This window comes from Somniosus microcephalus, chromosome 4 (genome assembly GCF_052327205.1).
Source record: "Somniosus microcephalus isolate GS21.2 chromosome 4, FLI_Smic_1.0, whole genome shotgun sequence".
In the NCBI taxonomy this organism is placed as follows: Eukaryota; Metazoa; Chordata; class Chondrichthyes; order Squaliformes; family Somniosidae; genus Somniosus; species Somniosus microcephalus.
The window spans coordinates 224,066,329-224,088,278 of record NC_140990.1 but is presented as its reverse complement, the minus strand read 5'-3'; the positions used below and the strand labels follow the sequence as shown (position 1 = coordinate 224,088,278).

General features: G+C 42.0%; 1 protein-coding gene across 5 annotated transcripts in view; it reads left to right on the top strand.

Moving 5' to 3' along the window:
* The first annotated feature begins 514 nt into the window (after nucleotides 1-514).
* The window catches only part of myo1b (myosin IB), a 397,467-nt gene continuing 376,031 nt past the window's right edge, over nucleotides 515-21,950 (top strand). For 2 of the 5 annotated variants that reach the window (XM_085985848.1, XM_085985846.1), the window contains exons 1-2: nucleotides 517-718; nucleotides 11,724-11,865. In XM_085985848.1, the coding sequence (XP_085841974.1) occupies nucleotides 11,731-11,865 (135 nt within the window). In that variant the 5' untranslated portion in view covers nucleotides 517-718; nucleotides 11,724-11,730. Of the gene's footprint in view, nucleotides 751-11,723; nucleotides 11,866-21,950 lie in introns of all 5 variants that reach the window. The other 3 variants (XM_085985844.1, XM_085985845.1, XM_085985847.1) reach the window with 3 other exon arrangements.

The following is a 21,950-nucleotide window of genomic DNA, read 5'->3' as shown; positions in this document are numbered from 1 at the left end:
TATGGAATCCTATCCTAGCAAGGAATCGGCAGAGAAGGCATGGAGAGAAAACTGACAAGGCAAAAAAAATAGAACAAGATGTTGTTGTCCGAAGCACCAGTGAGTGTATATAGAGGCTAGGACACTCCCAAGAGCTCAATTAGCTGAACCACACAGATTGGGGAGGGATCTTAGTTTAGATAGTTGGCAGTTGCAAAAGTATAAATCATACTATAAATCTAAGGGGATTTCTTCCAATTAAATTGCCCGACTTCACAGTGGAATTGTGGGTCTCCCGCATGCTTCCCAAGCCCGTTGTCCCGCTCTGTCTCTTCACCCTTGACCTTTTGTTCTGAGTTCTTTAACCTTTCCGCCTGTCTTGTCTCTCTGCCCATTTCTCCCCCCTCTCTGTCCTCGGGTCCAACAGGCTCTGCAGCTGCCCTCACCTGGTGCTGGTGCTGGTGCTGGCGGAGGAGGCGGGGCAAACAGCAGAAGGTGATTAGCATGGAGAGCGAGAGCCGAGTGAGACACACCCCGCCCGAGGCTGGGATTCAGAGAAGCTGACTTGACTGGGTTTGGGGTTAGCCAGCCAGGCAGGCAGGGAGGAGGCAGCAGGAGGAGGAGGCGGCTGTGACACCAGAACCCGCTCCCCAGCCATTGTCCTCTTTCACTGTGGCAGCACCGGGTTCACAAAGGAAAGAAAGTGCTCAGATTTACACACAACAGCCTCACAGAGAAGGTAACGCGCTTTCTCTCTCTCACACACTAAAGGTAACCAGAGGGGCTTGGCATCTGGGAGGTGGGGGAAACCTTTGTAAACTTTAAAATGTGGCGGGGGGGCTTTTTTTGGAATCGCTTAACTGATATAAAATTGAATGGGATGGCGTGACCACATGTTTAAACTTTTCTATGTATTATGAAAATTAAAATTTCAATGGAAAAAGGTCGCTGGTTTCAACAGAAAGTACTGTAAATGTGTCCACTGGGATAAATGAGCTGGCTGGTTAGTTAGTGATCGTACAGTTGCTTAGATGCTCAAATCGGTTTATTAAACAAAACGGTCCCCTTGAACTGAACAAAGAGGAAAAGAGCAGCAATCTGATTTATCTCCAGTCTGGGTTATAATTAGTTTGCGGTCTCTCTCTCTCTGCGCTTTTGTCTTGCTGAAGAGTGTGTCTGTAACAGGAGATGGAAAGCTGCTTCATGCTGTCTTGAGGCGAGCGGATGGACAGTGCGTGTCAGATCGCTATCACCACTAGCAACTACTCTTAACATTGCTCACTCAAGGGGGACTGGGGCTCAGTTTTAAACCCACTCTTAACATGTTCTTTTAAAGCCCGACTGTTGTGTGCAATCTGCAGTTGTTTCCTCAATGAAAGGGGCAATCAGCGTCCCCGCCGCCGCAATAATGTGATTCCGATGTGATTGAAACCAGATGATTTGCTCCAGTTTCCACCCCTCCTCCTCCTCCTCCTTTCATCTTTCTGATGTTTATGGTGTTGGGTAATCTGATGAGCGGAAACTGCCATGTTTTTGCTACTCACCATGTCTAGCCTTCACTTTTTTTCCACGCGATCCTGTTCTGCTGACTCGTGGTTTGTGACTTGTCCCCAAATTTACAACTGATCTTTGTTGATTCTTGCCCGTTTCTGCCGGATTCCGCACTGGCTTGGTGGTGCAGTCCTGCCCTGAGGTTTGTGTCATTTGTGTGGTGTGCCGCCCTGTCTCAGTAGTCTTGTCCATTTACTCTTACTATATGAATAGTACTTAGAGATTGCAAGATGGGTGGCCATATGAATCGGCGACAGCAGGAGTCATGTCACCTTCTTCTTTCCTGTCACCTTCTTCTTTCCGAAGCTTTACTTTGAAGAGTGCAGACAGCGTGGTTTAAGAAGCTTGCATTGTATCCCTCCATCAGTGCCTTATGTGCACGGTGAGGCTTGAAATTCTACTGCAATCGATTTCTTTAGGTTTAAAGAGCAACGAATTAAAAAGGAAGTAACTTTCTCGAAATAAAACCTGTCTCTGCGCGGGTGACACGGAAGTACAGTGTGTGCACTTTAAAGTCCTGGGGCAGCAGGTAAAGGTCAGAGAGAAACGCCTGGTTAATCCCTGCAGACCGCAGGGCAGTCCAGGCCCGTGATGGGGAATCCGGAATACGCGAACGCTTCGAAAGTAATGCGTGCAACGACACAGTGTGAGGTCTATGTATCTTGCCACTTCCTGTGTGTGTTGAATCAGCGAAATGATTTGACAAATCCATTTAAAGAGGCATAATGGTCACTAGAAAAAGTGTTCGGTAAAGGTTTTTTGGGGTTTAAAAACCAAAGGCATTGAATCACATGACAACCCAACTTGCAGATGATCGAATCTAGATGAAAATGAGACGGGGGCGGGGGCGTTCTCCCCTCCACCAACATCACTAAAACAGATGATCTGGTCATTATCACATTGCTGTCTGTGGTTGCCGTGTTTACTACATTACAACAGTCACCAAAATTCAAAAATACTTCATTGGCTGTAAAGCACTTTGGGATGTCCTGAGGTCATGAAAGGCGATGGTTTTATCTGTTCTTTCGCCTCGCCCAGATGATCATGTAGTTTTTGGGTGGGCTGGAGTGTATATATTGTGATTATGTGTGGCTAATTTTTCACCTCCCTAACTGTGACTCCTTTTTAAGGGACTTTTTCTCTGAATCTCCAGACACCATTCCTAGCTTCTCATAGGATAAAGAAGCAACTTCCAGTCTGGCCTGCACCAGTGTCACTAAGAAGTGTGAGTAGCTCAGTCTACGGTTTTCCCCCTTAATGACGAAGTGCCTGGTCTCAACTCTATGCCTTCCTAGAAACAGCATGGTTGAGATCAGGAACTTAGCCTGCAGAGGATGATGTCATAGAGTCATAACGGCACAGAAGGAGGCCATTCGGCCCATCGAGTCTGTGTCAGCCCTATTCCAGTTTCGAAGTTCCACTCTAGATTGTTCCTTGCTCCTCTCCATTGCTAATCTAAATCTTATGATACGATGATCACTCTTACCCAAGTGTTCTCCCACAGGCACTTGGTCGACCTGGCCCACCTCACTCCCCAGCACCAGATCCAACAATGCCTCCTTCCTAGTTGGGCCAAGAACATACTGGTCAAGGAAATTCTCCTGAACACATTTCAGAAATTCCTCCCCTCCTTTCCCTTTACCCTAGCATTATCCCAATCGATATTTGGGTAATTAAAGTCCCCCAATATCACCACTCTATAGCTCTTGCATATCTCTGCGATTTCCCTGCAGATTTGCTCCTCTGCCTCCTCTCACTATTTGGAGTCCTGTAGAACACCCCCAATAGCGTGATCACACCTTTTTTTTGTTCCTCGGCTCTAACCAAATGGATTCTGTCCTTGTCCCCTCAAGAACATCCTCCCTTTCCAACACTACAATGTCTTCCTTAATAAGCACTGCCACCCCACCTCCCATTTTTCCTTCCCTATCTTTTCTAAACACCTTGTATCCTTGAGTATTAAGTGCCCAGTCCTCGCCGTTTTTAAGCCACATTTCCGTTATTGCCACACGGCTAATTGTGCTTGTAGCTTACCAACATTATTCACCACACTTTGTGCGTTTTCGTACATGAATTCTAAACCCATTTTTGAATTTTTCGTAGTCTTTCTTAGTCTTCTCCTATCTAATATGGTACTACTTCCGCCTCCAGCACTACCTTCCCCTCCAGTACCATCCAACACACTCACTCTTCCATGCACCCCATTCCTCCCCATCACTCCTACATGCTGTTGCTCATCCCCCTGCCAAGCTAGTTTAAACCCTCTCCAACAGCACTAGCAAACCTCCCCACAAGAATATTAGTCCCGGCTCTGTTGAGGTGTAACCCATCCGGCTTGTACAGGTCCCACCTTCCCCAGAAATGGTCCCAATGCCTCAGGAATCTAAAGCCCTCCTTTCTGCACCATCTCTCCAGCCACGCATTCATCTGTTCTATCCTCCTATTCCTGTACTCACGAGCACGTGGCACCGGGAGTAATCTGGAAATTACTACTTTTGAGGTCTTGCTTTTTAAACTCTTTCCTAGCTCCCTATAGTCTGCCTGCAGGACCTCATCCCTCTTTCTGCCTATGTCGTTGGTACCAATATGGACAACTACCTCTGGCTATTCACCCTCCCCTCTGAGTGTCCTTCAGCCACTCAGTGACATCCTTGACCCTGGCACCATGGAGGTAACATACCATCCTGGAGTCACGTCTGCTTTCACAGAAACGCTTATCTGTCCCCCTAACCAATGAATCCCCTATCACTATTGCTGTTCTACTCTTCTTCCTCCCTCCCTGTGCAGCTGAGCCACCCGTGGTGTCGTGGCCTTGGCTCTGGCTGCTCTCCCCAGAGGTGCCATCACCCCCACCAGTTTCCAGAACTGTGAACTGGTTAGCGAGCGAGATGCACTCTGGGGATTCCTGCCCTACTTGCCTGGTCCTCCTCCTCTGTCTGGTGGGTTACCCATTCCCTCACTGCCTACACATTCTGAGGCTGCGGGGTGACCACTTCTAGAAATGTGCTTTCCAAATATTTCACTGTAGTGACTCCAGCTGCCGCTCAAGCTCCGAAATCCAGAGCTCGAGTTGCTGCAGTTGGCAACACTTCCTGCACACATGCTCGTCCAGGCCGCAAGAAGCATCCAGGATATCCCACATGGCACAGGATGTGCAAATCATGGGACTGAGCTGCCCTGCCATGCCTCGATTTACCAGACTATGGAGGTAATTTAGCAGAAATAAACTTAACAAGAAACACTCAACAGCTACCCACTAATCAGCACCTCCCTCTATTAGATAGGCTATGAACTACTTAACAGAAATATACTGAAAACAGAACAAAAAATACTCACCTCTCGGCTCCCTTGTGCCAGCAACACCTTTTGAATTTTGACGTCATTTCTTTGTTGTGTCGCTTGCCGACTGCCTCCCTCACAGGTAGTCCTTTTATTCAGACTCCCAGGTCTCTTCTCCGCGCTGCCTTTATCCCTGGTCTCTGACTCTGTTCCTCCCGCAGGTCCGCTCGCTCAGTGTGACCCTGCATGCTACCTCTCCATGGCACAGGCCCTTGGTCTATTAGTTACTTGTACCCCTGTGCCATGACACAGGCACTTCTGCTTTACAGGATTGCCTTTCAGGGTCCTGGACACTTAAAGATCTTTTCAAATGCTAGATAAATTGAATTTTTAAAAATTATTTATTCTCTTCATCACTCCTTCCTATTATTTTTAATGAATAATTTTCCTCCTCCTGTAAATCATTTCCAGGCAATGATTAATGATTCAGGCAACTTATTCCCAGACATCCGCCACAAGTTTGCTGTTAGATGTTGGTAGGTATGCAACAATAGCCTGGGTGATTCACCAGTGTGCCTTTCTTGGCTCTGGAGAAACAGCTGGCATCCATTTGTCACTTCTCCCTAAAGTCATTTTGTGAGATTCAGAGCTCATTATGCGGGGCATTAGAGCACAAACCTACATCCTACCACTTTGTGACATAGCACATTGGAACATTAATGAGATGTATCAGTCTATGAGCCCTGGAATATATGTTAGTCATCCTTCTGCATTACTGTTCTTTAAATTAAGATAGTGAAGCTTACTTGATCGAACATGTCTTTGAAAAGCCATTGTTAAGGACATGCCTAACCCTTATCTTCCATTTTTAAAAGCCACATAGTTAATCTTGTTCTATTATGTTTATTTCTTATCAACATGCATTGCAAGCATTTTATCAACATTGATCAGTATCTAATGCATTTCCTGTATAGTTAAACAATCTCAGTATAGATGTACCATATGAATTCTCTTTCCTATTTTCACAGTGGAATTTGCGTATGATATTTACTGCTGAATAGGGATGGTCACCTGATATAGTGGCAGTCTCACTATGTAACCTCTGACATAGAATTAAAAAAAACTAGTATCTATCGTCGAGGGGAGGTAAGCAGAGTCTCTTTGCGGTCAAGTTGGCTCCAAGGCGATACCTGGCAACGAGAGATTGGAACTGAGTTGATCCTCTGTTGCAGAGTCATTGATCAAATATCGAAGTCGGGCATCAGTACTGCAGGGCACGATCGACGATTGGCCAGTCAGTTTGGCTCATTGATGGAACCATGAGGGGTAGACCTGTTGCTGTTCGGATTCTTCCCATTTGACTCCATATAACCATGACAATCAATGGACTGCACAATGTTAGCTGGTTAAACTCCAACAGCAGTTAAATGTGCCCCTAGAGAGACAGAGCACGCATTACATAGGCAGAAAATGGAAACTCTAGTTACGTGGACCTTTTCAGTAGTTTTGTTTGGAGACTGTTAAGCATAAGGTTGGATTTCCTCATGGCGAGACAGCTAGCTGACCAAAATAAGATTATAAATCACATAGTGCATCTACCTGGTCTTTTGAACAATACTGATCTGGCTTTCTAGGTGAGACTTAAATATACATCCGCATTCAACAAATAGGCAGTTATAATGCAGCAAAGTCCAAGTTACATCACTACAAAGGAGCAAAAAAAAACATTTTATTCCATAATAAAATGATTAGGCAACCCATGCAACGGAGATCAGGTATTCTTACTGTACCTTGTATCCATAAACAAGTTTTTGTTGGAAATATTTTTTATGGAATGCTTCTGATGTGTGGGAGCACGGTGTAGTAAGTGAAATGGATTCACTGTTCTATCATACCAGTGACTCTGTTACCATCATTGGCCTAGTGCTAAATGTACTTGATGTACTTGTTACAGTCTAATGGATGAGTGTAAATGTTAAGTTCTGTATAGTGCAAGTGGTCTAATGATGCATGTAAAATGTTACCGAGCCAGTGTAATGCATTTTGCATAGTTGGTATATCCTGTATTGTTGCATACAAGTCCAGTTATATGTACTGTTCTTTTGTCCATGTAACCAGTGGCTTATAACAAGATCATACTGTAAAGATAACATGGAGGCTCTGCAGGTTTTTGAACAGTAATTAGTGGAACATAACGACTGCCAGTGCAGGTAATCATTTAAAACTGCAGTGTCTCCAGAGAAAAGACTTTTTTAGTTCCAAGTTGTGTTGGTTCACTTCTTATACAAATGCTGATTAAGCATCTGGTTGAGGACAGGATTAAAGAGCAGATCAGTATAGGTTGAAATGGCCAGTTATTATACGGGACACAAATGTTCCTGTGACACTTGGTTCAGGGGGTGCAGAATGTTGTCTTTGGAGGCTAGCCAGCCAGGGTTTAATAATGGAGCTGTATGAATGTTTTGCTTGATTAGTTTTGGGAATTGGAGAGTAGTTATGTAGGACGTTCTCTCAGAACATTAAATGGAGGGAACTCATGATAGAGATTGTACATGATCTGGCTTGCTGGGCCGGATGATCTTTTTCTAAATGTTCTAAATTTTTGTTTTTTTTCCACTTTAACCATCATCTGGTTATACATTTTTTTTTACTCCTGTAGGTTAGTTCACTCATTTCTACAGAGAGGCAGATACTAGGCACTGCAGTGTGTGAGTCATTCAACATTCTGAGCTATTGAATAGTAGAGCAAGGTTTTGCCTGCAGTTTCCTATGTGGTGAGTTTCTAATCTCAGCCTTGTCACCAGGAGAGGCTAAATGGTCCACCACCAATGTTCCCTTTAAGCTGCACGGCCACACAGCACTCTGGAGCACCGGCTCACCGGCTTTTAAATGAAATGCATGCGCAGTATTTTTAATGGCTCATGCAGCTCCTTAAAAGGGCCGTGCACCCAAAAAAAATTAAACTGTCCACCACAACAAGTGAAAATGAACTCGCAAATTGTCTTATGGTTGCTGGCTATCACCTTTTAACAGGTGGCTTTGATGTGGCTGAAAGTAAGGTCTCGTGTTTCTTCATCCTGGAAATGATGTGCATTACAGGAAAAGATAACTTCAAAACAGAAAGCAAATATTATATAATAGTGAAGAGGGGTTGAAATGAAAACAGAAAATGCTGGAAATATGCAGCATCTCTAAAGAGAAATCATAAGTTAATGTTTTGGGTGTGGACCCTTCATCAGAACTGGAAGCTGGACAGTAAGTGAGTTCTTCAATGGAATTGATCGGAACAAGAAGTTGGGGGGGGGGGGGGAGGAAGTGAGAAAATGGGTTGAATGTCTAAACAGGTTTTTCTGAAAATCTGGAAAGAGGTGAAAACTGGTGGATGAAGTATGAAGGTTATACCAGTGACTTTAAAAGAACAAATGGGTATGAAATAAGTAAATAAGATGATAAGCAATGGGAGGAAAAATTGGTGAAATGAAAGAAAAAACTGCAATGCAAGAAATCTAAAGTGAAACAGAAAATGCTAGAAACACAAAGCAGGCTTGCCAGCAGCCAAAAAAAGAAAAGATGGGCCACCACCCTGAATACCGACCCACCCCTACTGCCAGAACTGTGTTCTAACCAAGAGTCCACACCCTCAATGCCAACCAATGTCCACGCCACCCTTCCAGTATTGATGGAACCCCATTACCTGTAGGAAGATATAGCTATGGTCTGAAATGCTAAAATCAATGTTCAGACCAGATGGTTGTGCTATGCCCAGGAGAAAATTGAGATACTGGCCTAGAATTCCTGCTTCACTTGTACTAGCACTTGCGTGGAATTTGGTGGGAAATTCTTTGGGAGTCGCACTGCCAGCTATCCGTTCAGCTTGTCACTTCTGTTGTTTCCCACTTGAAGTGACGATGGCATAAAATTGGTCTGCCCAAAGGTTGAAAGATATAAATGGAAATCAAAGGGGATCTGAGGCGGCAAACCATGGGAACATTAGAATCACACTTGCGGACAGAATGGAGGTATTCAGTTGAGATTGTTCTTTGTCTGATGATATCAAAATTGCTCCAATATATGGTGGAAGCTGCTGCCTAGAGCTCTCAGAAATAAGTATGTGAGCAACCCAGACCATTCTTGGTGTTTTCATACTAACCAGGCACATCATTGCTGTGGAATGCTATGAATTTTGCGTTTAAATGTCAGAGCTCAGCGCATTCCCCATAGCTGGGTGTGGAGTGTTTTTGCAACAATGTGCAAAAGTGTCAGCATTACTTGAGATAAAATAAAATAAGTGGTGACTACTTCTGAATTAATTTTTATTTAAAAATATTTGAATAACTTGTGCCATCTTAATGTTTGAAGAATTATATTTTTACATGTGGTTAGAAATGAAATGAATAAGCCTGTGGCAGTAAAATTACTTGTCATTGAACTAGCCAGTGCACAGCAGTACAGGTATTATAGATTTGTTCCTTTCAGTCCTCTACTACAGAATACCTGGTGCTGTTGTGATAGTGAGTCAAATGCTGAAATGTATTTATGGCATTAATTTATTATCTGGGTAATTCACATGATTTGTTGATTGACAATTGTAATATGAACAAATTAGTGGCATGAGTTTACTGTACTTTGAGCTAGTCCTTAAATTGTCTCAGTAATAGAACAATCTGTTCAAATAATTTGGCGCAGCCCTAGGGATAAGTTGGGTGGATTTTAAGAAGCACCAGCCGATCTCTTGTAGTGTTGCTCACGTGAAGACCAGGACCTGGAGTGTGGTTTCTGCAATAGCATGAACAATACTGTAATGCCTGTCACTTAATACAACAAATTTACTGAAGCAGTATATCACATGACTAGCGAGATAAATATATTACACTATTGATACAGAAAGTTACAGATCCTCTTAGATGTAATAGTTGTAATACTATTTATCTACCATATACAATACTTCAAGATAGTGATTTTGTAGTTCCCTTTTTATTCTCAGTTATTTATATGTGAAATATTTTTTGTGTCTATTCTTCTCTGTTCCCTCTGCAAAATCTTTCTTTTTCCTCAGTTATTTACTTGATCATAAAATATTTGTGTTCTTGCTTGCTTTCCATGGTGGGTTTGTGGTTCTTGTTCTTCAGTGAAGGCATCACTGGGGTAGCACGGCATCACTGGGGTAGCACTGCACCACTGTCAAGTCTCCAATTACCAGCATTTGAACAGATGGTTATTTGCCATGGATCTGGCCGCAGTGCCTGAATTTAGCATTAAAAGAGACTGATCCCCATCCCATCATGAAAACAACAGAAAAAACTCAAACATCATTCGTTCAGAATTTTATTACTTTCTTAAACGGTATAAAACATTGTGAAATTAACATTTTTAAACTTTTGTCCATCAGTTGCACCTTGCAGTTATTAATTATAAATTTTCTGCCTGGTTTTCATGGGCATTGGAGTGAGGGAGTGCTGCACATTTGGAGGTGCCATCTTTCAGATGAGACGTTAAATCGAGGCCCCATCTGTCCTCTCGGGTGGATGTAATAGATCCCAAAGCACTATTTTGAAGAATAGCAAGGGAGTTATCCTGGTGTCCTGGCCAATATTTATCCCTCAATGAACATTACTAAAACAGATTATCTGGTCATTATCACGCCATTTGTGGGAGCTTGCTGTGCACCATAACTTCGCCAGATGTGTGATTTTTGCCTTGTTTACAGGCAACTGGGGTTTCTGCCGCAATGCCGGCAAAGTTACGGCAGTGGAGTGAGAGCAGCTCCCAAGATAATTCTGGCCAATATATATTTTTATGTTGTAAATGGGCCATTTTTAGCTGAATTCACTGACCTCAATAAAGAAGGAAAATTGGAGCTGAAAATGGTGTGGAAAAAGTTATTTCAGCAATGCAAATGGTTTGTTTCATGATAGTTGCTGGTTCCAGATTGTTGGGTTTAAACAAAAGAGTAATTTGGATGATTGCTATTTGGAAGCTTTCCTACTTGTCTAGTGATTGATTGCAATTACTTCATAGTAGTCAATGGGATATTTCGACCAATCAGCAGGGTTAACTTAACAGATAGTAGTTCTTTGAGCCAATTGTAATTTTTTTTGCCATATACTGTAGATGTATGGCACCTTTTGAAGTATAATGCTTTTGAGGTGTGTTGCTATGGATGCAAGATTTATAATTCTAGAGCTACATAACTCTAATCCACCTATATTGCCTCTAATTACTGTAAAGGCTATAACAATATAATATCTCAACCGCACCAATATGACATTAAGAACGCGTGACAATGATGGTTCAGATTTTCAGAACCTGAGCAGGTTATTATTTAGTATTAATCTGCAAGCTAATTTGGATATAATATCTTGATCTTGTCACTGCAGTCGAATATTTAGGATAAGTGACTAGTGGTGTCAGCATCCATATAGTGTATGTTGTTGGCTTTATTCACACACAGTCCAAATTGCAATCTAAAATCTCAGCTACTGCGTACCTTTTATAGATTAAACATGGAAGGATGATTATATGAAGGCATCAGTAGTTTTGTTTTACCTCAAGGGGTAAGGAAAATTTCTGACTTAGAATGACAGTAGTCATATTGAGGACAATCTCCCTCAGGGCTCTCTAGGCTGTTGGCCAGTGTGGTCATAAAAATATAAGAACATAAGAAATAGGAGCAGGAGTAGGACATACAACCCCTTGAGCCTGCTCCGCCATTCAATATGATCATGGTTGATCTTCTACCTCAACCCCATTTTCCCTATCCCCATATTCCTTGATTCTGGTTTGTTTGAAAAATTAATATCTTTAATGATGTCTGACCTCCTAATGTCAGAGGAACATAGATTGTTAGGAAACAGCTATTTTGTGGATGTAAGTGTAAGCTGCCAAGTTCTAACTTGTTTTCTATTTTATTTCAGGGGGAAAATGGCGAAATCAGAGGTGAAAACGTCCCTTCTGGACAACATGATAGGGGTGGGGGACAGTGTACTTTTAGAACCTCTCACTGAAGACACATTCTTAGAAAATCTCAAAAAGCGCTTTGAACACGGTGAAATATATGTAAGTGCTATTAAAATCCATTCTGCATGAAATGATCATCTATTTCTTAGATTTCCAGATAATGTATGTTCGCTAAACTCACCCGATGAAGGCAGAGGTCTTGGGCTGTACTGGCAAATTTACATTTTACAGAGTATTTGTATTTAACTCTTTAGTTGGGTCGTAACTCAGTATAACCTTGTTTAACATTAGAAATGGTAAATGAGGTATAGACCTGTTCACACTTACAACTTAGCTGATAGCAGGCAGTTAAGTCTTGGGAGTCCTTGATTGCTTATTAGTTTTTGTTGATGCTAAAGGAGGCACTTTGTTACTCTGAAACATTCTAACTAGCAGAAGAATAACACCAACCTTTCTGTCACCAAATATGTAGCTACAAGATAAGGGCCTGTGTATATCGCATCAACTAATTGAAGATAGGGAAGTGGATCTGGTTGTTTTCAGTTACCTTGAACAATAAAAGGCAAAGGCTATTATTACACTGTTCCCTTCTGAGTGCCGACTCGCAATTCTCCTGCCATTGAAGGCACGCCACAAAGTAACTGACCCAACCTCATTGAATCCAATAGAAAAATGCTGCCATTGGATCAATGCCTCACTGCTCCACCTTGGGTGGCAGAGGCTTCAGCCGTCCCAAAACACTTCACAGCCAATTAATTACTTTTGAAGCATAGTCACGGTTGTTTTTTGTAGGCAGCCAGTTTGCACACAGAAAGAATCTACAAACACCGATGAGGTGAATGACCACTTGGCAATGTTGGCCAGGACACCAGGACAACTCCCTGCTTCTCTACTGAAAAGGTGCTATGGGATTTTTTACATCCATCTCCACAGGCAGATGGGGCTTCAGTTTAATATATCTTCCAAAAGACAGCTTTACCACAATGCAGCGCTCCCTCAATACTGCACTGAAATGTCAGCTTGGGTTGGGCTCGTGCCATTACATGGCAAAATTCTAACTGACTCACTGTGTGTCATAATCTGAAATTGAGTCATGGTAGCAGGACACTCAATGCATACACATAGGATCTAGTCCTAGTGTACCCAATTGGTTTCCAATGGTAACTATGGGAGACTGGAAAAGCACTTAATAAAAATTGGAGAGCAACACAGAAAAGTTGTTTAGGAATTACTTTCCCAGTTCCTATACTACACTGAGCTGTAATGAGCCTTAAGATACTATTTGGTGTCATTGTGTGTGGAAAAAAATCCTCCTAGTTTGGTCCTGTTAATGTGCGTTATGGTCACCATAGTCTTGTGCGAGTCACTACTAAAAGCTCCGCCTGCCCCCACAACTTACACAATAAAAATGTATCATAAGATAAACTTACACTTGCAAAACATTTTATTTGAAGCATGCTTAAGCTGTAGATGCACAGTTGGTGGTTAGATATCATAGTTACCTAAAACAGATGGTAATTATGTAAGTAGATGCAGGGACTGAATATGTATTCCTACTGTTCATGGGGGGGTGGGGGGGGAAGTGTTGCAATTTGGAACTTAGATAAAAATATTTCTTCTTCCTCGTGACCCCTAGGATGGCTAAGGATCACCATAGAAGTGAGCGAATATACCTGTTCGCCACCCCCCAGCCCCATAGTTTCAAAATATGATTCAAAAGCATTTTGAAGGCATAAAGTTTCTTGCGGCCTGTTCTTAACATTCTGAGATGCTTGTCACAATTGGCACCAATGTGGGGACTTTGAAAATTGAATTCTCGTTTTGTGCAGTATTGCCATTAAAATTTTTATCTCCTTAAATGTTTTTCAAAATGGTCATGCACACATTACTTAGAAGGACATAACATTTTGAAATGACCCAGGCATTAGCAGGGGCAAATTAACGTATGGGCCAGGGGTCCTGGCTGTGGCCAGGGGTCCCAGCCAAATATGGGGTCCCTGCCAGGGGCTCCCATGCAAATATGTTTAATTTAAACATAGTACATTGTGATATGATTTGCTTTGTTGTTAACAGTGTGTAAACATTCTATGGCCCTACATCTTCATGCATTTTACTACACGTCTGTGTTTTAACGGATCCCAATCCCCGGGGGAGGGGAGAGCATGCTGCCAAATGCCAAGAGCCCCATAAGTTCTTAAGCCAGCTTTGCGCATTAGTAATTATCTTTCCATTATGCTAACACTGATTGCTATTGAAATGCCTCAATCTAGCATCGTTGAATTTTGAAGTTACACTGATAAATGTTCTGAAAAGCAAATTAAGAGTTCCATCTGCGCATCAAGGAATTTTGAAAAGTGCTTCCTGATTATTAATAAGCTGTACTTCAGAGTAAAGAATTACACTTAGACAGCTGTCTCTTGATAACAAACCTATTCCCGAGAGACAAAGTAAAACAGTCTTGTATTGAGGAAAAAAATGTATGTGCATTCATACAGAAGGCTGAGAATAATTTCATGTGTCTATCATTCGTAACTAAGAACTAAAAATAGACCATGAAGTCTGTATTGATGCGCTGTTGAAGGTGACTTAGCTTTTGCTGTCAGTCAGCTTCAGCTTAGAACTGAGTTGTAGTACATCAGTATTCTCTTCCTAAGTGTTTCCTCAGTTTAAAGTTGGGTTGTTTGAGTATTGCTGGTATGAATTCTATAGTCTGTTGAACGCATTCTGGTGAAGGCTGCACACCTGAAATGTCAATAACTCCTCCTTTCTCTTTACAGATACAGGTACTAACTGAACTGCTGGGTATTTCTCGCATTTTCTGTTTTTATTTCAGATCTCCAGCACTTGCAGTGTTTCCTTTTTGTATTGGATTATATAGCCACTGTTGTTAGTAGTAGAGTAATAGACTTAATAATATTTCACAATATTCTAAACTTTATGAAGTTGGATGAGGCTATAGCAAAATATGAAATGCCAAACTGCTGCATAGAATTGCAATGCTGTTGAATAGCAGTGAGCAGGGTCTGATATTCACTACTATTGAGTGCAGCGATGGGTCAGTGAATAGTACTGATTTGGAATCTATTGCATATGAATAGCATCAATTGCAATGAATGAATGAACTCTGAACAGCAGACCTAGTGAGGTGCAAAATGCTCTGTTTAGCATGATTGACGCACTTCTACTTTACTGTGTGAAAGCTTGAAATAGTAAACTGCAGGAATTTTAAAGCAGTAAATAAAATACTCTAATTCGGGGATCCAAGCAAAAGTAGTATTGTGTTATGTTGAGGAATAAGAACAGAAAATGCTGCAAATACACAATAGGTCAGTCAGCACTTTTAAAAAGAAAAGGCAGTGTATGATCTTTACTCTTTGCATATGCTGATTGATCTGCTTTGTTTCGCCAACATTTTCTGTCATTATTTGAGATTTATAGCAATTTCTTTTCATTTTGTTTCAATGTTATGTTAAGTCGTATGTTTTCATAATAACCACTGGACAGCTGTATGATCCATTTGTCAGATTGGTAGATTTGACAGTTTTATAAACTGAAACCTCGATGCATTGACGTGGAATTTCTAGGCACAATATAAAAATGATGGTTATTGATTCATCTTTAATAGAAACATTGTGATGTACAATAAGGCTGTTTTTAAAAGGTAATCCTGAGAGGAGCTTTTAATATTGAACAGTATTTGATACTGTGCTGATATTTGGCTGTTTGTTTCCTACAGCATAAACTGGAGGGCTTGTATTCTAGTTCTGTTCAGTTGCTTTATAATACACCTATGGCCTGGAATTTGTGCTGGGTAATAACGGCGATGTACGCTGTTACTACCCCTTTGAAACTTACCACAACTTCAGAATGTAGCGCATGTGCATCTAAATGCAGAAATCCTGCAGTTGCAGTCAAGTCATTCACTGCTCCGACACTGGCTGCGCTGTGGCACTCTTTTTCTCCCCCGCCCAGCCCCATAGGTGGCAATCAGTGAAATTGATGAACGCTCTGGCTTTGCCGCGGTAATATCCCTGTTAAATACTCCACTAAATGTTAGGCATTGTTGAATTGGGTGTAACTGGGGTTTTAACAGTGTATTGACTGCTTAAACAAATGTTATGGCCCTGAAAAACTCATTTTAATTTTGTGGTGTGTCAAATTTCTCCATTATGATAAAAATTACAATTTTTAAGAAACTTTACAATAAAAATATATATTTTTAAAGGTTTGTTCATATTTATTTCAGTGTTACCTTATCCCCATGTGAGAGCCCCAATCTTTGAGTTTTGTTCTCTGTAACATTTTTAAAAAGAGGCAATAAAAGCAGCTTTTCATTTTTTGCTTCCCTGCCTGTGAGAATTCTGCATTCTGATTGGCTGCTTAGACAGCAGAGCGCTCTAGTGATTCCCCATTATATTACACTGAAATCACCTTGTGCGTCGAAAAAGGCAAACTTCTCGCCACAGAGATCGCAAGATCTTTGTGGTCAGCTTTCTTCGGGGCCAGTGGAGTCGGCCTTTGCTTTGCCGCTGACTGCAAATTCCGGGCCATTGTTTTGTAGCGGCAATTAAAGACTATGTGCAGAGTGCCTTCTCGAAATTTCTTCTCGCAGTATATGAGACATTATCTCAGCCAGTCTGTGGTGTGTCTCTGTGGAGTGGGTGGGAATGGAAAAAGACCAAGGCAAAATGCTCTTGAAACTGGAGAAAGTGAATCCCTGTTCCATTATAAAAAAATTCCAGCAGCAAACAGTGACTAAAGTGCTTCCACAACACTGAAGGCGTAATTGTCTGACATTGCATTGTCCCCATGAAACGTCACCTGAAGGAAGTGCACATTATAGATTTGGACATGTGTTGTATGACTTTCAACATTCATTTAAAATTGTTCGCAGGAATGTGCCTGAACTTCCAAATGATTTATTGCTTGTTCTCAGGATATGGGCGATGCTGGCAGGGCCGGCATTTATTGCCTATCCCTAGTTGCCTGAGGAGGTGATGGTGGGCCTTCTCCTTGAACTGCAGCTGCACTTGTGGTAATGGTGCTCTCGGGATGGACTTACAGAAATGTGGCAAGTTGTGTTGCTGACAGATGTCTATTTTTGACCATTAAATGCCTCATTTGATCAGTAGTCCGAGGTTGTCAGGACTGATTCGGAACTGTGCTGGCATTGTGTTTCCTGCACAGCCCTGGATGATATGATCCACAATGTAGTTCAGTTAAGCTCTGAAGACTTTTCCATACTGAGCCAGTCCATGTTACATGTTACATAAGTGAACAACTTTTAAGTACTGTATTTAAGTGCTGTTCAGCTTGGTGACTTATTTAAGTTCATGTCCCTTTGGTTCTTCATGCTTTTTCCACACAAAATATTTCCCTCCATCCAATTTATTGGTTCCCTTTGTTATTTGAAAAATTTGGATCATGTTTCTGCCCCACTTCATTCTTTGCAATGAGAATAGAATTAACTTCTTTGACCTTTTGTCATCCATCAATAATTGAAAACTTGAACTGTCCTTGAATTCTTTCTGTTGCACCCACATCATTTCATCAGTGATTACAATTAGACCTAACAGCATGCTTCAAACTTTTTAAACTGTCGTACCATTGTAAAAGTAAAACTGCATTCATCCCTCAACCAACAGGTCACCTGGTCATTCATCTTATTGCTGTTTGTTGGATCTTGCTGTGCCTAAAACGACTGCCCTTCAAAAGTAGTTCGTTGGCTGTGAAAGGCTTTGCAACACTCTGAGGACATGAAAGGCACTATGTAGCCTGGAAAAATATACTGAACATTACTTGAACATTTAGCATGTTCATATAAAATTCTTCTGCCCGCTATTCTAAAAAAGATACATTGCTCAATTTTACAAATGAGAAGAATTCCAATTATATCTGAATGCAGGAAAACCGTAGGATACTATCTACAAAACAAAGTACTTGTCATATTCAAAATCAAGACCCAAAAGTTCTATTTGGAGGCTTAAGATTTGTGTATTGAAATTTAGGAAGTGGCGTAGAATATCCAAGTCAGAATTTTATTGCTTTTGAGTTTTTGTATTTATCAAAGTGAGTGATACCAGTGCTGGGAAATTTTCTCTTTGGACACTCAATGACAGCATCAACTATTCCCTTTACAGTACCCAACAATGTCCTTATTCCTAAACTGGAAAAAAGCAAGGTCTCATGAACATTTGATGCACCAGTCATTGTTCTGTTTTACCTGAGTGTTGAATTGTGTGTGGGTTTGTGCTTTGGCTCTGCACCTTACTCGGACAGTATTGAGACTATACACACTCATTTCAGCCAACAGAAAGGATAGTTTCATCCTATCAGACTGGATGAGATTTGAACCCAGGTCCCAGAGATGAAAGGACAGTGCACTTACGTGCACCAATCCATTGCACAACACATTTTCCAGATCTGTGGTGATTTTTAATAAATATGTACACACAGCAAGACTTGGCATTCTAATATTTCTATGGTAGATTTAGCAGTCCTGCCTTCAGTAATCTTGTTGTCTTTGGAGTTCGAGACTTGCTTGTTTTATCAGTACTCCTTGAGACTACAGTCTCTCTCTCTCTTAGGCAGTCCCACGATGACTTGCTTCCACATTAAAAATTAGTTCTCGGTTGACTGATGAGCCCAATGCAGGACCTACAGTCTCTGTCACAGGTGGGGCAGACGGTGGCTGAAGGGGCGGGTGGGTGGGGTGCTTGGGTTGACGTGTGTTGCTTGCGCTGGCTTTTGCTTGCTCCCGGCGAAGAGACTCGTGTTCAGTGCCTTCCTGGATGCTTCTCCTCCACTTTGTGTAATCTCAGGATTGCTACCAGTGCCACGTGCTAGTCAGAGTAGAAATAGAAGGATATTTCAGATGAATACGTGGCTAGAAGAAAGGTGCAAGGGGGAGGGATTCAAATTCCTGGGACATTGGAACCGGTTCTGAGGGAGTTGGGACCAGTACAAACTGGATAGTTTGCACCTGGGTGGGACTGGGACCGATGTCCTAGGGGGAGTTGGGAAGTGCTGTTGGGAAGGGTTTAAACTAAAATGGTAGGGGGTTGGGAACCTGTGCAGGGAGACAGAGGAAAGGGAAGCAAGGATAGAAGCAAAAGACAGGAAGGAGAAAAGCAAAAGTGGAAGTCAGAGAAATCAAGGGTGTAATTCAAACATGGCCGCAGTAAATAATTCTAAAAGGTCTAAGTGTTAAAAAAAAAGACTGAAAGCTTTGTGTCTTAATGTGAGGAGCACTTGTAATAAGGTGGATGAATTAGCTGCGCAAGTAGATGTAAACGGATATGATATAATTGGGATTATGGAGACATGGCTCCAGGGTGACCAAGGCTGGGAATTCAACATCCAGGGGTATTCAATATTCAGGAAGGACAGGCAAAAAGGAAAAGGCAGTGGGGTAGCATTGCTGGTTAAAGAGGAGATGAACACAATAGTAAGGAAGAATATTAGCTCTGATGGTGTGGAATCTGTATGGGTAGAGCTGAGAAATACCAAGGGGCAGAAAACGTTAGTGGGAGTTGTATACAGACCCCCAAACAGTAATGCTGAGGTTGGTGATGGCATTAAACGGGAAATTAGAGATGCGTGCAATAAGGACACAGCAGTTATCATGGGTGGCTTTAATCTACATATAAATTGGTCTAACCAAATTAGTAACAATACTGTGGAAGAGGAATTCCTAGAGTGTATACAGGATGGTTTCCTGGACCAATATGTCGAGGAACCAACTAGAGATCAGGCCATCTTAGACTGGGTATTATGTATGAGAAAGGATTAATTAGCAATCTTGTTGTGCGAGGCCACTTGGGGAGGAGCGATCAACATATGATAAAATTCTTCATTAAGATGGAGAATGAAGTAGTTGATTCAGAGACTTGGGTACTGAATTTAAATAAAGGAAACTACGATGGTATGAGGCGCGAGTTGGCTAGGATGGATTGGGGAATGTTACTTTAAGGGTTGACGGTGAATAGGCAATGGCAAACATTTAAAGATCGCATAGATGAAGTACAGAATTTGTTCATCCCTGTTTGGCATAAAAATAAAACAAAAAAGGTGACTCAACATTGGCTAACAAGGGAAATTAGGGATAGCATAAGATCCAAGGAGAGGACATATAAATTGGCCAGAAAAAGCAGCAAACCTAAGGACTGGGAGCAGTTTAGGATTCAGCAAAGGAGGACAAAGGGATTAATTAAGAGGGGGGAAATAAAGTATGAGAGTAAGCTTTCAGGGAACATAAAAACTGTCTGTAAAAGCTTCTATAGATATGTGAAGAGAAAAATATTGGTAAAGTCAAGCACAGGTCCCTTGCAGTCAGAATCAGGAGAATTTATAATGGGGAACAAAGAAATGGAAGACCAATTAAATACATACTTTGGTCCTGTCTTCACAAAGGAGGACACAAATAAACTCCCAGAGATGTCGGGGAACATAGGGTCTAATGAGAGGGAGGAACTGAATGAAATCAGTATTTGTAGGGAAATGGTGTTAGGGAAATTGACGGGATTGAAGGCCAATAAATCCCCAGGGCCTGATAATCTACATCTTAGGGTACTTAAGGAAGATGCCCTAGAAATAGTAGATGCATTGCCGGTCATCTTCCAAAATTCTATAGACTCTGGAACAGTTCCCATGGATTGGAGGTTAGCTAATGTAACCCCACTATTTAAAAAAGGTGGTAGAGAAAAAACAGGGAATTATAGACCTGTAAGCCTGACGTCGGTAGTGGGGAAAATGCTAGAGTCCATTATAAAAGATGTAATAGCAGAGCACTTGGAATACAGTGACAGGATCAGACAAAGTCAACATGGATTTACAAAAGGTAAATCATGCTTGACTAATCTACTGGAATTTTTTGAGGATGTAACTGGTAGAATAGATAAGGGAGAACCAGTGGATCTGGTGTATTTGGACTTTCAGAAGGCTTTCGATAAGGTCCCGCATAAGAGACTAGCGTGCAAAGTTAAAGCACATGGGATTGGGGGTAAGGTACTGACTTGGATAGAAAACTGGTTGGCAGACAGGAAGCAAATAGTTGGAATAAACGGGTCTTTTTCTGAGTGGAAGGCAGTGACTAGTGGGGTACCGCAGGGATCGGTGCTTGGACCCCAGTTATTCACAATATATATTAATGATCTAGACGAGGGAACTAGATGTAATACCTCCAAGTTTGCAGATGACACAAAGCTGGGTGGGCGTGTGTGCTGTGAGGAGGATGCAGAGAAACTCCAGAACGATTTGGATTTGGACAGGTGGGGCGATTGGGCAGATGCATGGCAGATGCAGTATAATGTGGATAAATGCGAGGTTATCCGCTTTGGTGGCAAAAACAGGAAAGCAGATTATTATCTGAAAGGCAATAGATTGGGAAAAGGGGAAGTGCAATGAGACCTGGGTGTCCTTGTGCACCAGTCACTGAAGGTAAGCATGCTGGTGCAGCAGGCGGTTAAGAAGGCAAATAGTATGCTGGCCTTCATAGTGAGAGAATTCGAGTACAGGAGCAAGGATGTCTTGCTGCAGTTGTACAGGGCCCTGGTGAGACCACACCTTGAGTATTGTGTGTAGTTTTGGTCGCCTTATCTGAGGAAGGATGTTCTTGCCATGGAGGGAGTGCAGGAAAGATTCACCAGACTGATACCTGGGATGGCAGGAATGACGTATGAAGAGAGATTGGGTCGATTAGGCTTATATTCGCTAGAGTTTAGAAGAATGAGAGGGGATCTCATTGAAACTTATAAAATTCTAACAGGACTAGACAGACTAGATGCAGGAAGGCTGTTCCTGATTGCGGGGGAGTCCAGAACCAGGGGTCACAGTCTAAGGATAAGGGGTAAGCCATTTAGGACTGAGATGAGGAGGAATTTCTTCACCCAGTGAGTGGTGAACCTGTGGAATTCTCTACCACAGAAGGCAGTTGAGGCCAATTCATTAAATATATTCAAGGAGTTAGATATATTTCTTAAGGCTAAGGGGATCAAGGGATATGGGGAGAAAGCAGGGACAGGGTACTGAATTTGGATGATCAGCCATGATCGCATTGAATGGCAGAACAGGCTCGACGGGCCGAGTGGCCTACTCCTGCCCCTATCTTCTATGTGTGGTCTTGGGCCAGGGATTCCCAGGTGTCAATGGGGATGTTGCACTTTTTCAAGGAGGCTTTGAGGGTG